Source organism: Bubalus bubalis, chromosome 11 (genome assembly GCF_019923935.1).
Source record: "Bubalus bubalis isolate 160015118507 breed Murrah chromosome 11, NDDB_SH_1, whole genome shotgun sequence".
NCBI classification, from domain to species: Eukaryota; Metazoa; Chordata; class Mammalia; order Artiodactyla; family Bovidae; genus Bubalus; species Bubalus bubalis.
The window spans coordinates 99,363,632-99,379,964 of NC_059167.1; the positions used below are offsets into that span (position 1 = coordinate 99,363,632).

General features: G+C 42.7%; 2 protein-coding genes across 4 annotated transcripts in view; both read right to left on the bottom strand.

Moving 5' to 3' along the window:
• KCNN2 (potassium calcium-activated channel subfamily N member 2) overlaps window positions 1-16,333 on the bottom strand; it is a 583,536-nt gene that overhangs the window by 95,396 nt on the left and 471,807 nt on the right. The window lies entirely within an intron of this gene.
• LOC123464720 (Krueppel-like factor 4) lies at window positions 826-4,172 on the bottom strand. The gene is made up of 2 exons (XM_045162150.1): window positions 4,028-4,172; window positions 826-3,024 (listed from the first exon to the last, which is right to left on the bottom strand). Exons 1-2 carry the CDS (start codon window positions 4,170-4,172, stop codon window positions 1,727-1,729), a joined length of 1,443 nt encoding a protein of 480 aa, XP_045018085.1. The 3' UTR covers window positions 826-1,726.

The window sequence follows — 16,333 nt, forward strand, 5'->3', positions numbered from 1 at the left end:
GCAACCCACTCCAGTGTTCTTGCCTGGAGAATCCCAGGGACGGGGGAGCCTGGTGGGCTTCCGTCTATGGGGTCCCACAGAGTCGGACATGACTGAAGCGACTTAGCAGTAGCAGCAGAATTCAGTAGAGGGTGGGGAAAGATGTCATCAGGAAACTCAGGTTTAGCTAGCCAGTAAAGGTGCTAAGACTGTTTCATCACATTTTGATATATTTACAAAAAGAATAAGTTGGTCCAATGAAAGGCTTTTCTTTTTCAGAGTTGGCCAGGGCATCCTCTGATGTCTCAAGGATAGCTTGATGACCCTTTGTTTGGTTGACAGGATTGAAGAATTAAGTTGATAGCTGGCAAGGTAACTTTGAAAGTCCCTCTCATCGCTAAAGTTTCAAAATTCTGTGACTCTGACAGATGTGTGCATTTGGGGATTGTTGGTGGAGGTCACTCAGAACTAAGAAGGCAGGACCCTTCAGACACCCGTAAGAAACAGGGCATATGAGTTCCGAACTGAATGTCCTAAAGGATTATCATGTGAATCTGAGATTGTAATATTTTGAGATACATGCAGTGTTTGTAATACGACAGTTAAGCTTCTTATTCATACCTGGGCCTTGTGGAGAACAGATTAAGTTATCTTTCATTTACTGAATTTAGATTATTGTCCTTTCTGCACCAAATCTGCTTTCCATATATGGTTTTAACTTCCATTTCACAGAAACCAGAGGTTATCTGATGAAAATTCCCTTAATTTTACTTTCTTTGAGCCTTAACTACTTTCCTCCATTCCCTTCCTCCCATTTCTTTTTTTTTTTTTTTTTTTTTCAGATAAAATATTATAGGTTTATTTAAAACTTAATTCTCACCTTGAGTATGCAAAATACAAACTCCACAAAATGTTCATTTTTTTACTTTGTAGTTTACAAATATACAAAATAGAAGTTTGCTTAAATTTATATTACATATTTATTAAGGCAAGGAACTATATAGAAAAAAACATTTGTTCTGCTTAAGGCATACTTGGGAATAAACCATTGTACAAATTATTGCACATCTGAAACCACAGTGCATAACAGACTGTCTGCATAAAAAGATTAAAGTAAACCAGGTGTATTTACCTGACTTAGGTCATAAATGTAGATCGGAAGACAAAAATAGATTTTCCTTGTCAAAGTATGCAGCAGTTTGAGAACTTTGGCCTCATTTGGTACCTTTAGAACCAAGACTTACCAAGCACCATCGTTTAGGCTATTAAACACCATTTTCTGTACCTGAATTTCTTCCTCTTCTTCTAAGATCGTCAAAATGGCTTTTAGAAGGCAAACAGAATACAAGGTGATCTTTAGGCTTATATTGCATCAAAACAATTCTCAAGGGGTTCTGGTCTTCCCTCCCCCCCAACTCTCAGATCTAATTTATACCCTGATATCCACGACTTCCAGTCACCCCCTTGGCGTTTTGTAAGTCCAGGAATATATATATTCAAGTTGGATTTAGAATTGGAATGATAGAAGATCCAGTCACAGACCCCATTTTTTTTTTTTTTTCTTGAGTTTGTCTTTTGGTTTCCTTGTGTCTCCTGATTATCCATTCACAAGTTGACTTGTTGGGAACTTGACCATGATTGTAGTGCTTTCCAGCTGGGTTCCTCCCCTCACCGGGAAGAGAGTGTGAAAGGTAAAAAATACTGAATTCTCTTCTGGCAGTGTGGGCCACATCCACTGTTTGGGGGTTTAAAAGTGCCTCTTCATGTGTAAGGCGAGGTGGTCCGACCTCGAGAATGCCCGGTCGCACTTCTGGCACTGGAAGGGGCGGTGCCCGGTGTGTTTGCGGTAGTGCCTGGTCAGTTCATCTGAGCGGGCAAACTTCCACCCACAACCATCCCAGTCACAGTGGTAAGGTTTCTCACCTGTGTGGGTGCGCAGGTGTGCCTTGAGATGAGAACTCTTCGTGTAGGTTTTGCCGCAGCCTGCATAATCACAAGTGTGAGTGGCCGTCCTTTTCCGGGGCCACGACCGCCTTCCCCTCTTTGGTTTGGGCTCCTCCGGCATGCAGGAACCGGGTGGCATGAGCTCTTGGTAATGGAGCGGTGGGACCTGCGGCTGCATCTGGTCGGGCAGGAAGGGAGGGTAGTTGGGCCCGGGGTGGGGATGGAAGCCCGGGGGGAGCGGCAGGGCAGGATGACAGTCCCGGCTGCTCAGCAGTTCCTCGGCACCCAGGGTCGGGGTAGTCCTGCTGGGGAGCTGCCGCCCCAAGGGAAAGTCGTGAGCAGGCGGCCGGTGGCCATTGCTGAGAGGAGGTCCAGTGCCCAAGTGGGCCTCTAGGGGCCGACCGACGGTGCACGAGGAGACAGCCTCCTGCTTGATCTTGGGGCACATGCGTGGCGGCCCGCCGCTGTAGGGCGCCACCACCACCGGGTGGCTGCCGTCCGGGCTGCCTTTGCTAACACTGATGACCGACGGGCTGCCGTACTCGCTGCCAGGGGCACTCAGCGACGCCTTCAACACGAACTTGCCCATCAGCCCGCCACCTGGCGGCTGCGGCTGCTGCGGCGGAATGTACACTGGGTCCAATTCGGGCCGCAGGAGCTCGGCCACGAAGCCGCCGGAGGGGCTCACATCGTTGATGTCCGCCAGGTTGAAGGGAGCCGTCGGAGGCGGTGCAGACTCCCGGCCGTACAGGAGGCCGCCGCCCGCACCGCCCGGCGCCGCCACGCCCGGGTCGCCCCCGGCCCGGGTTGGATAGCTGAAGCTGCAGGTGGAGGGCGCACTGGCTGGACCGCTGCTCGACGGGGAGGACGAGGATGAGGCTGATGCCGACGAGGTCACTGTGGCGGCCACGGACTCCTGATGGGACAGCGAGTTGGAGAGGATAAAGTCCAGGTCCAGGAGATCATTGAACTCCTCCGTCTCCCTCCGCGGCAGGAGAGCCGGGTTGCTGCTGCCGCAAGCCGCGCCGACTCCTCCATTCTCCAGGTCGGTGGCCACGGTCGCCGCCGCCAGGTCGTAGGGGCGGCCGGGATCAAGCTGGTCTTAACCACCCTATTCTCTTCTTTCAGTATCTTTTTGGTACCTCCAAAAGAAATCCCTTCATTGCCCCATATTCAAGTCTCTTCTTCCATATTCAGTGTATCTTTAAATTTCCACAACACTCACCACTTCACACAAGTTAGAATCTCAGATTACTCTCCAAGCCTTCTCCCTGACCCCCACACATCACTGGGTACCACTCTCTCAGGACTTGGCACAGGAAAGGAGACAGCCTCTTAGTCTGGGCCCCTCCCTTCTGGCCTAGATCAGATCCTATGATAGGCTCTCGGATGGTTTTCCTGTCCCTAGAGCCCGTTACAATAGGCTGCCAAGGTTTTCCTTCTGAAGCACAGAGAGCATGTGTATTACTCAGATAACCTAAAGCCTGTCGTGCCCTCTCCAGTTCTCTAGCAGAGTTTCTCAAAGTGCAAGACGTAGGCAGTGACACAGGCCAAAGATTCAGGAGGCATCTGACAATGAAATACACTAGCACAGAGACTTGGGATTAAAAAATATCATTTTAATCATTTATTGTCATTTGAATCTTCTTGTGAACTTTTTGATGTGTTTAAGAAAAAGCATCAGTTAGGGTCAGCAGGTCAAGATCAGGCCGTAGACATCTGCCAGTCTCTTTTTAACAAGCCTATAGGCTCAGCTCAGAGCAGTAGTGAAGGAAGATTGTCAAAGGAGAATTTAATAACTCTGTTGGGTTTTCTGGATTTATTTAGAGCAAGTAATATGGGTTTACTATTGACCATAGTGATAGTACATTTCCTTTTAAAGTAAAGGTATTCAAGAAAAACAAAAGCCAATTTAGTAAAGGTTCTCAAAAAAAAAAAAAAAACACACAGGTGTTAATAACACAAGCATTGCAAAGGAAGTCTAAGAGAAAATCCAGACTCATTTTCCCGTGCATCAGCCCCAGTCTAACTAAATCTCCAACCACAGCCCTTCTTTATAAAGTCTCTGCTCTGTGACCCCTCCTGCTGTTGCCCTGCTCCATACCCGTATTTATGCTGTTCTTTCTGTCTGTACTAGTCTTCCTCACTTTTGGACCTTTTAAAATTCTATTTATTTTGAAGTCCTGACTCAGATCTTTTCTCCTCTGAGGAGTCTTCCCCAAGCATTTAAATTCTGATTTATGATCCATGTGCTTGTCCTTTGGCTATGGTGCTTATTTTATTCTCTCTCATGTTAGAGTGTGTTCACACAGCTACCCTAGTATACTGTAAATTCCTAGAGGGCAAAGATGATGCCCGTCTTTTAAAATACATATTTCTGCCCCAAGTACAGATATTGAGAATGACAATATATAAAAGTAAATATGTATGTATGTGTGCATATATATATGCAAATGAAATAATGAGTAGGAATTTTTGATCTTATCTCATTGTCTGCTCCAGAAGCCACAGATAGCATTTTTTTCTCTTAATAAATAACTTTAGAAATAAATCTTAACATAAATTAGAGCAACTCGAGCTTACTGAGTAGAAAACAACTTATGAAGCACTTCCTAAGTCTCTGAGGAGAATAGATTTCTATTAGTCTCCTCATTTAACATGTATGATTTTGTCTTTTTTGGCCTGTGTGTTTTTTGGGATTTTTGGTGGGACATGAGTAGGTGGGGAGCTGTGTTCCAATCTAATTAAGTCTTAGGACATGAAGAACAAAACTTAAATATTAGAATTAACCACTTATCCTTTTATGCAACAACTACTGACTGATGGCTGGCATGCCTCCTGGTACCAGGCACATGGAAAATCAAAGCCACCATGCTGCCCTGGTGGAGCCAAGCTGGGATCATTCACACCACACTCCGTGCAAACAGGGGCATGAGCCTTGCTGCTCTGCCTCAGGTGACTTGCAACTGACAGTTAATAGACTTACTGGACCCCAGCTTCTTGTGTTAGGTACTGGGGAGGTGTGCACTTATCTCTTTCAACTGTGTTTGCCATAGGGCATTATCCTAAGACAGGCCCTGGCCAATCAACAATAATGAGCCCCATGATTATAAAATAACGGGCTTGGAGAATTAAGGACGCTAACAATTATCCAAGTGCTAATCATTTGCCTGGCAAGATGCCAACTGGCCTTAGAAGAACTTGCTTTCTGGACGATTCCAGTCAGCCCTGTGGCAGTCATCTACAGGTCTCTGATGACAGCCCACCCCATGAGGCTCATGACTGCTCAGAGAGAGGAGCCAAAGCCTGTGCCCGAAGGAGAGGATGGGGTCAGACTCAGGGACCTGGCCTCGTCACCACAGGCGCCACGATGGCGAAAAGGACTGGAGCTGATCGGTAAGGTACTCAAAAGACTGCACCCAAACGATCAATGTATATAATTTGATATAATAATGTAATACCATCAGTATTATTTTGGGAGTGTCCAGCCATTTCTGGTCCTTAAGAGACCAGCACACACAGCCTATTTCTCTGCTTTATGGAAGACTAAGACACATCTGAACAATCTCCTTAATATGGAGATGCCGCCGGCAGCAGCAGGAGCTCGCCATCTGACTGAGTCATCTGCCCCTTTGTGCCTCGTGGTGATCTTAGAAAAGCCTCATTGGAAGAATGGGGCAGTTTTAGTAGACTACCAGTGACTACGCACTGCTAATGAAAACCTGGGGAGCAGAAAGGCCGCTCAGACACTGTACTTCCTTTCAAAGCATACCAAGAAAGTTCATTTCAATTTGAATAGAAGTGGGCAAATTACAGATACTTCTTTTAAAATGCATTCTACCTTAACAAGACTTAACCCACATGTTGGCTTTTTTTTCTTTTCTTTTTGACAATTTCACCTAAATAGGCTGGTTCACTAGTAAGTAATAACCATAACTCAGGATTTCTTCCTTTCCAACAAAGAAGTCTATAAAAAGGCTATGTAATATATGCTTAAATCAAGAACATCCAAGGCTATGTGCAAAATAAATTGGAAAGTGCTTAAGACAAGTTACGGCTCTATTGGAAAGGTACAAAAATCTGCAGCATTCAAAAAATAAATTTGTTTGGAGAAAGAAGCGTGTTTCAATTTTTAGTTACATCCCACCTATGTGTCTTCAGTATGAAAAAATGTGCCCATCAAAAACACTGGGTAAGGAAATGGAACATTATTTTTACCTAGGTTGAAAACTGCTATGAAAAGATAGTCCTCTGGGGCCAGATCAGGCCCAGCCAAAATGAGAAATATCTAGAGCCACTCTGAGGGATGGCATGGAATGAGGAGGTGGGAAGGGTGAAGCTGTGATGTGACACTAATGTGAAATTCTTATCAGGCTAAAACACCACTAAAGTTCTGGATCTCCTATAAAGCAAGTTTTGTGAATATTTTCTTAATTTAATATAAAAATGTTATCAGAACCATGGTACTGTCTGAGAAAGCTGGTGCCTACTCAGTCACTTCAGTGGTGTCTGACTTTGTGGACTGTAGCCCTCCAGGCTCCTCTGTCCATGGGATTCTCCAGGCAAGAATACTGGAGTGGGTTGCCATGCCCTCCTCCAGGGGAGATCTTCCTGACCCAGGGATCGAACCTACGTCTCCTGTGGCTCCTACACTGCAGCCAGATTTTTTACCGCTGAGCCACTGGGGAAGCTGGTATCTTTGCTAAATAATAGCTTCTTCCTTTACATTCTTCTGAGGAATGCACGTGATGTTTAGGGAAAAAGCAGTCATGTTTAAGAGAAATAGCAAGCAAACTTCATGAGAGGTCTTAATTCATAAGAAAATCAAATGGGAAGGCCCATGGTAAGTAACATCAGCTGACTTGATAGAAATAGTCCTGCATATGGAAGCAGAGATAGGGCAAAGGCATAGTATGTTATGATGCTACTTCATTGCATAACAGCAATAAAGACCGGATGACCCTTACAGGGGCCAATAGTGAGCAGCATGGAAACCTGTTGCACCCACAGCCCAGTTTACACACCGAGGAACAGGACTGCAAGCAGACTGTAGATGATTTTCTTAGGCAAAGGAAAGTCATTCTGCCAGTGACTACATTTTTTTTTTTTTTTTTTTTTTTTTTTTTTTTAATTTTATTTTATTTTTAAACTTTACATAACTGTATTAGATTTGCCAAATATCAAAATGAATCCGCCACAGGTTTACATATGTTCCCCATCCTGAACCCTCCTCCCTCCTCCCTCCCCATTCCATCCCTCTGGGTCGTCCCAGTGCACCAGCCCCAAGCATCCAGTATCGTGCATCGAACCTGGACTGGCAACTCATTTCATACATGATATTTTACATGTTTCAATGCCTATTATACAGAGTGAAGTAAGCCAGAAAGAAAAACACCAATACAGTATACTAACGCATATATATGGAATTTAGAAAGATGGTAACAATAACCCTGTGTACGAGACAGCAAAAGAGACACTGATGTATAGAACAGTCTTATGGACTCTGTGGGAGAGGGAGAGGGTGGGAAGATTTGGGAGAATGGCAGTGACTACATTTTAACAGCTTCAACTCTCAATCCATCTCATGATCTGTTCCTCCACAACACCCAGATCAGATTTTTTAATGACTCAGTGTTTCTACTGATGTTACCCAAGGTCAGTAAAGTCAAAACCCAGAAGAGCAGACTCCATGACAAATCAAAGGATTTCTTTCACATCTTGTTGAATTATCTTAAGGTGGACACCAGAGATGGGTTTATTTTTTCTTTAAAACATATATAAAAAAGACCTATGCTGGCATCTAGCTAGTACTAGTCAGTATAGCTTAGATCACTGACTTACATTTGGATGACATTTGTACCTAGTACTTGAGCCAATACCAACGTTTGATCCTTTGTCACCAAAAATAGTTTATAGCTAGTCCTAAATACAGTATAAAGATTATCTGGAAAAAACTCTCCTGATTTAAGCTGTGTCAAATATAAATTCATTGCCTGAACCTCAAAGTAAAACCAGAAAAATCCTTTTAAATTGATAATATCATACTGTGCTTGAAACAAACTTGACAAAAATGATGTTTTCTTTAAGACTGGGAGTCAGCAGTACTCTGTGACAACCTAGAGGGGTGGGAGGGCAGTGGAATGGAAGGGAGAATGAAAAGGGAGGGGACATACATGTACCATGACTGATTCACGTTGTTATATGGCAGAAACCAACACACTATAAGGCAATTATTCTCCAATTAAAAATAAATTAATTAAAAAAAACAAAGCTATGGTTTTTGTAGTAGTCATGCATGGATGTGAGAGTTAGACCATAAAGAAAGCTGAAGGTCAGAGAACTTATGCTTCTGAACTGTGGTGCTGGAGAAGACTCTTGAGAGTCCCTTGGACAGCAAGGAGATCAAAACAGTCAATCCTAAAGGAAATTAACCCTGAAAATTCATTGGAAGGACTGATGCTGAAGCTGAAGCTCCAATATTTTGGCCACCTGATGGGAAGAGCTAATTCATTGAAAAAGACCATGATGCTGGGAAACATTGAGGGCAGAAGGAAAAGGTGGCAACAGAGGATGAGACAGTTGGATGGCATCATCAATTCAATAACATGAGTTTGAGCAAACACCAGGAGATAGTGAAAGACAGGGAAGCCTGGCATGCTGCAGAGTCCATGGAGTCACAAAGAGTCGAACACGACTGAGTGACTAAACAACAACAAATTTTTAAAAAAGGGGGTTGGTAGGCAGTACACTTGTTTTATAAAATGCTAGATAGTAACTGTTATAAACTTTGCAAACCACATATGGTCTCTGTCATACAATACTCCCAAGTCAGTGATTTAAAAAGGTAAAAACTGTTCTTATTGTGGTTTGTTTGAAAACAAGCAGTGGGTCAAATCTGACTCATGGACCATAGTTTACAAAACCTTGCTTGAAATATCTCAGCACCCTGAGAATATATCCATTTCCTCAACTCATCCTAATATATGACCCTATACAAAATGATCAACAAGAAGCAGCCATTAAGACAAAGACCAATCCAGACCAGTTCAGTCGCTCAGTCGTGTCAGACTCTTTGTGATGCCACGGACTGCAGGACGCCAGGCTTCCCTGTCTATGACCAACTCCTGGAGCTTACTCAAACTCATGTCCATTAAGTCAGTGATGCCTTCCAAACATCTCATCCTCTGTCGTCCCCTTCTCCTCCTGCCTTCAATCTTTCCCAGCATCAGAGTCTTCTCCAGTAAGTCAGTTCTTCGCATCAGGTGTCCAAAGTATTGGAGTTTCAGCTTTAGCATCAGTCCTTCCAATGAATATTTAGGACTGATTTCCTTTAGGATGGACTGGTTGGATCTCCTTGCAGTCCAAGGGACTCTCAAGAGTCTTCTCCAACACCACACTTTGAAAGCATCACTTCTTCGCCACTCAGCTTTATTTTTTAATATACATTTATGTGTTTTAATTAGAGGTTAATCACTTTACAATATTGTATTGGTTTTGCCATACATCAACATGAATCTGCCATGGGTGTACACATGTTCCCCATCCTGAACCCCCCTCCCACCTCCCTCCATGTACCATCCCTCTTGGTCATCCCAGTGCACCAGCCCTAAGCATCCTGTATCCTGCATCAAACCTGGACTGGTGATTCATTTCATATATGATATTATACATGTTTCAATGCCATTCTCCCAAATCATCCCACCCTCTCCCTCTCCCACAGAGTCCAAAAGACTGTTCTATACATCTGTGTTTTTTTGCTGTCTCGCATACAGGGTTATCATTACCATCTTTCTAAATTCCATATATATGCATTAGAATACTGTTAGAAAAGGCAGAGGAACCAGAGACCATATTGCCAACATCCTCTGGATCATCGAAAAGGCAAGAGAGTTCCAGAAAAACATCTATTTCTGCTTTATTGACTATGCCAAAGCCTTTGACTGTGTGGATCACAATAAACTGTGGACAATTCTTCAAGAGATGGGAATACCAGACCACCTGACCTGCCTCTTGAGAAATCTGTATGCAAGTCAGGAAGCAACACTTAGAACTGGACATGGAACAACAGACTGGTTCCAAATAGGAAAAGGAGTACGTCAACGCTGTATATTGTCACTCTGCTTATTTAACTTCTATGCAGAGCACATCATGAGAAATGCTGGGCTGCAAGAAGCACAAGCTAGAATCAAGACTGCCGGGAGAAATATCAATAACCTCAGATATGCAGATGACACCACCCTTATGGCAAAAAGTGAAAAGGAACGAAAAAGCCTCTTGATGAAGGTGAAAGAGGAGAGTTAAAAAGTTGGCTTAAAACTCAACATTCAGAAAACGAAGATCATGGCATCTGGTCCCATCACTTCATGGGAAATAGATGGGGAAACAGTGGAAACAGTGTCAGACTTTATTTTTGGGGGCTCCAAAATCACTGCAGATGGTGACTTCAGCCATGAAATTAAAAGACGCTTACTCCTTGGAAGAAAAGTTATGATCAACCTACATAGCATATTGAAAAGCAGAGACATTACTTTGCCAACAAAGGTCCGTCTAGTCAGGGCTACGGTTTTTCCTGTGGCCATGTATGGATGTGAGAGTTGGACTGTGAAGAAAGCTGAGCGCCAAAGAATTGATGCTTTTGAACTGTGGTGTTGGAGAAGACTCTTTGAGAGTCCCTTGGACTGCAAGGAGATCCAACCAGTCCATTCTGAAGGAGATCAGCCCCGGGATTTCTTTGGAAGGAATGATGCTAAAACTGAAACTCCAGTACTTTGGCCACCTCATGCGAAGAGTTGACTCATTGAAAATGACTCTGATGCTGGGAGGAATTGGGGGCAGGAGGAGAAGGGGACGACAGAGGATGAGATGGCCGGATGGCATCACTGACTCGGTAGACGTGAGTTTGAATGAACTCCAGGAGTTGGTGATGGACAGGGAGGCCTGGCGTGCTGCGATTCATGGGGTTGCAAAGAGTTGGACACGACTGAGCAACTGAACTGAACTGAACTGATACTATATTGGTGTTTTTCTTTCTGGCTTACTTCACTCTGTATAATAGGCTCCATTTTCATCCACCTCATTAGAACTGATTCAAATGTATTCTTTTTAATGGCTGAGTATACTCCATTGTGTATATGTACCACAGCTTTCTTATCCATTCATCTGCTGATGGACATCTAGGTTGCTTTCATGTGCTGGCTATCATAAACAGTGCTGTGATGAACATTGGGGTACAAGTGTCTCTTTCAATTCTGTTTTCCTTGGTGTGTATGCGCAGTAGTGGGATTGCTGGGTCATAAGTCAGTTCTATTTCCAGTTTTTTAAGGAATCTCCACACTGTTCTCCATAGTGGCTGTACTAGTTTCCATTCCCACCAACAGTGTTAGGAGGGTTCCCTTTTCTCCACACACTCTCCAGCATTTATTGCTTGTAGACTTTTGGATCGCAGCCATTCTGACTGGTGTGAAATGGTACCTCATTGTGGTTTTGATTTGCATTTCTCTGATAATAAGTGATGTTGAGCATCTTTTCACATGTTTGTTAGCCATCTGTATGTCTTCTTTGGAGAAATGTCTATTTAGTTCTTTGGCCCATTTTTTGATTGGGTCGTTTATTTTTCTGGAATTGAGCTGCAGAAGTTGCTTGTATATTTTGAGATTAGTTGTTTGTCAGTTGCTTCATTTGCTATTATTTTCTCCCGTTTTGAAGGCTGTCTTTTCACCTTGCTTATAGTTTCCTTTGTTGTGCAGAAGCTTTTAATTTTAATTAGGTCCCATTTGTTTATTTTTGCTTTTATTTCCAATATTCTGGGAGATGGGTCACAGAGGATCCTGCTGTGATTTATGTCAGAGAGTGTTTTGCCTATGCTCTCCTCTAGGAGTTTTATAGTTCCTGGTCTTACGTTTAGATCTTTAATCCATTTTGAGTTTATTTTTGTGTATGGTGTTAGAAACTGTTCTAGTTTCATTCTTTTACAGGTGGTTGACCAGTTTTCCCACTTTCTTTATAGACCAACTCTCACATCCATACATGACTACTGGAAAAACCATATTTTGACTAGGTGGACCTTTGTAGGCATAGTAATGTCTCTGCTTTTTAATATGCTGTCTAGATTGGTCATAGCTTTTCTTCCAAGGAGCACGTGTCTTTTAATTTCATGACTTCAGTGATAGCTCAGTTGGTAAAGAATGTGCCCTCAATGCAGGAGACCCTGGTTCGATTCCTGGATTGGGAAAATCCACTGGAGAAGGGAAAAGCTACCCACTCCAGTATTCTGGCTTGGAAACCAGTCCATGGGGTTGCGAAGAGTCAGACAGGACTGAGCGATAGTCACAATCCAGATCAGACCTCCAATAAAACTCAAACTAGATAAAGGGCTATGACAAAGGGTCATGTTATCTTTCAAAGGGCTTACTTAGACTTCTGTATTGTTCTTACTGAAAATAGAATCCTTACAAGGAACCAAATCCTGGTGTTTCAAAACTCATGAGACTTCTTTCTGGAAGGCTGTGGTCAGGATTCTGGGAAGTTCCACAGACCAGGGGGAGTAGAACTTGCTGTAGGCATTCCTCACAGGAGTGGGACTAGGGTGTTTATATTAGTCATGTATGGATACTTTCATGTATGGAACATGTATGGATACATGTTCAGGAGGCTTTCGGGAGTGCCCATGACATGGAGCATGCTGTGGGCATGCGGTGGAGTGGCAGGGAGAACAGCAGTGGTCTTCATGAAAGGCAAGATGGAATGCTGTAGAAGGCAGACGCATTTCTGTGCCAGGGTTTCTCTGCACCGTGGAGTTCTCTCACTAATGTCACCTTGGGTGGGTTCCCTCTGCCTTCCCTTGGCAAACCCCAGCCAGTGCTCAGAGCCACACAGGTGCTGAGAACCCCTAAAGCAACACCCAAGATCAACAACTGAGAAACTCTATCAGAAGTCTGTGGCTCCAGCAGAGTCAATGAAGACCCTTCTAGGCTGAACACGGAGAGGCGTTGCTAGCAGAACTGTGCCAGGCCTGTCATGATTCCATGCGGCCGTCTGCCTGCCCGTCCAGCACACAAGGGAGGTTTCAGATTTCCAAGACCAATGTCTCTGCCCGCTTCAAAAGTTCACCAAATGCTATTTTTGCCCCTGCTTGAAAGAAATTTCAAATTAACAGAGTTCCTCATTAACCCCTTTTAACTTACTAACCAGTAAAGCTCTTGCCATTGAACCCATTTTTAGAAGATGATAAAATAAAGACATACAAATTCTTTTCTACATTGAACAGACATTATTCCCATTAGTAGTATTTTTCAAAGTGACTCTTCTAGGGTTCAGCTTTAATACATGAAGTCACTCATGCAGTGTTCCAAAATAGCCTTCTGTTGTCCTGACTCATGGGTAAACATTTGCATGGAATCATTTATAAGTCTTCATGGGGAGATGGTAGTGGTATCAATCTTGACCTGACAGAATTAGATGACTTGTAAGGTCTCCTCTGACCCAGATATTATAGGGCTCTGGACTAGGGGCTCAAGGTGGTACTAGATCTGGTTTTTATTCTTGAGAAGTTGAGCTCAGCTGGGGCATTTATAACTACACCCATTTGCACAGAATATAGAATACCACAGGTGCTCAAAGAATACCTTTAAACTGGAGAGAAAACTCATCCCCTCACCTAAGCAGGACCAGGTAAAAGTTTTGCTCATATTATACCAAAGACAAATAACTACAATCCCTTTTTCGTTCTTCCTCAAGACCACATCAAACCTGTCTAACAAGGCACCTTGAGTCCCTTTTGCCATCCAGCCACCCACTACCACACCTCTACCCAAATACGCGCTCCATCATGAGAAATGTCAATGACCTCAGGAGGATTAAAGAACAGGGATCCCAATGATACACGCATGGATGGTGGATGAGCAGAGGAACAAAAAATATCAGTATTTCAGAAATGAAGACTCCTTAAACAGGAATACAAAACTTGACAGAGTGGCCTCTTAATTCATAGTGACACCTCTGAGCTTCTTAGAACTTATTAAAAAAAACGCCTGACTAACTACTAGAAAGCACAGTAGACAGACTACCATAATAACAGTAGCGAAGTAACTCTAAGAAATTCATCCCTTTTCAGACATAGAACAAGCCAGAAATTCTAAGCGCTGGCCACCACTAAACCAGATTAAAACTACTGATCAAAGCTGATCTTTCTGTACTTGATGCTTCATTTAGTAAGGCTTTCTGGGATAAAAGCATAAAACCACCTCAAAGTAATAAGTGAAGATTCAGGATAATTCTCCACTGATACAGAGCCTCCCCCCAGTTTTATTCAAAAACAGAGTGCATATGATCTCTAATACGCCCAATCACATGAAATATTGGGTACCATTTCTTTAAATCAAGAAAGTTACTGAATTTAAGTTTCCACTGTGAACACTGGCAAAGATATTTTCTGCAAATCCAACTCAATTTGCATACATTGTGCCTTTCACTGTGGCTTTCGTATTTGCAGGCTATCATTCTTACATGAGCTAGTTACATGAGTTTCGTGAGGGGTTCTAAAGCTACAACAATCGACCCCATGGACTGCAGCCTACCAGGCTTCTCCATCCATGGGATTTTCCAGGCGAGAGTACTGGAGTGGGGTGCCATTTCCTTCTCCAATAGATATCACAAAGTCTGCTAAAACTTATTTTTAAATTGCATCTTCTGTTAGGGCTTCCTAGGTGGTGCCAGTGGTAAAGAATTCTCTTGCACATGCAGGAGACACGGGAGATATGGCTTCAATAGAGTACATTTTACGTAACACAGACAAACTTTTAGAATGTGAGATCTATAAGAAACCTCAATGTAAAGGCACTGGGTACTAGTCACTCAAAAATATTTTGCCCCTGAGCCACTGTGAAGTTCCGAGTGTGGAATGTCAATTGCCATGTCCCTATGATTTACACTCGGAAGAACAATCAAACAAGAGTCATCTGGTCAGGTAGCCCATAGCCAGAGCATCACTGTTTCAAAGTCATGACTATGGACTGTCATAAAATCTAGCAAGGTCATACAAAGAAGAGGGGGAGACTGGTTTTTAACAATCTTTACCTACATCCTTAAAACAGGCTCAGGCATGTTACAGATGCTTGCCTTTGGTCATGAAGAGAGCTGTGGATTAATTAAATCAAATTGTTGCCTCAACTTAGGAAGGGGAGTATCAAGTGAGGAACATCTTCACCTTAAGTGCAAAAATGACAGATAGTGTTCAGACTTCATTTTTCATAGCTACTACAATTATCAAAGCAATGCAAGAACTAGAAAAGTATTTAAGTTGAGCTGAAAAAACAATCTCCTTTGCTTCCATCTCTGTTTCCTGTTACTAGAAAATAGTGGTTACTAGAAAAGCAAGACTTCAGGGTAGGAAAAGGGCAGGAAGGAGAATCACATGAAACAGGAAACTTAACAAGAGATTCAAGTCTCTTCAAAGAGTTCACAGTCCACTGGGTATGTGTAGGTGGCTTTCATCTTGTAAGGCTTTGGGAGGCAAGGCTGATTTAGAGAAAGGCAAATGGACAAGGTTTCAGTGTGTTCAGAAAAACAGTAAAGAAAATGAAAAGAGAAGCCACAGAAAATATTTGCCAATCATATAGCTGATAAAGAACCAGAAGCTAGAATATATAAAGACCTCTTACAATTTAATAAGATAAATGACCCAGTTCTAAAAATGTTAAGACTAAACAGATATTTTAACAAAAGAGATACACAAATGGCTGGTGATCACATGAAAAGATGTTCATCATCACTAACCATTAGAGAACTGTAAATTAAAACAAGACCACCTGAAACTCACTAGAAAGATTATATGATTAGGTAACAAAAATAAGCTGAAACTCCAATACTTCTGCCACTTGATGCAAAGAACCGACTCACTGGAAAATACCCTGATGCTGGGATGGATTGGGGGCAGGAGGAGAAGGGGATGACAGAGGATGAGATGGTTGGATGGCATCACTGACTCAATAGACATGAGTTTGAGTAAACTCTGGGAGTTGGTGATGGACAGGGAGGCTTTCCACCTTTTCTCCTTCTATTTGCCATGAAGTAATGGGGCCAAATGGCATGATCTTAGCTTTTTTAATATTTTTTAATGTGTCTGGTCACAAAGAGTTGGGCACAAATGAATGACTAACACATGAATACAGAAGATGTGGTACATGTATACAATAGAATATTAGTCATAAAAAGGATGAAATAATGCCATTTGCATCAATGTGCATAGACCTAGAGATTATCATACTAAGTGAAATTAGAGAAAAACAAATACATGATATCACTTATAAGTGGAATCTAAAAAATTATACAAATGAACTTATTTACAAAACAGAAACAGACTCAGGCTTTGAAAACAAACTTACACTTACCAAAGAAAAAGATGGGGGGAGGG

Coding starts and splice junctions, on each gene's coding strand:
- LOC123464720 (XM_045162150.1), bottom strand. CDS start 4,172: ATGGATCATAAATCAGAATTTAAATGCTTGGGGAAGACTCCTCAGAGG. Junction 3,025..4,027: donor AAAGAACAGCATAAATACGG/GTATGGAGCAGG, acceptor AGGGTGGTTAAG/ACCAGCTTGATCCCGGCCGC.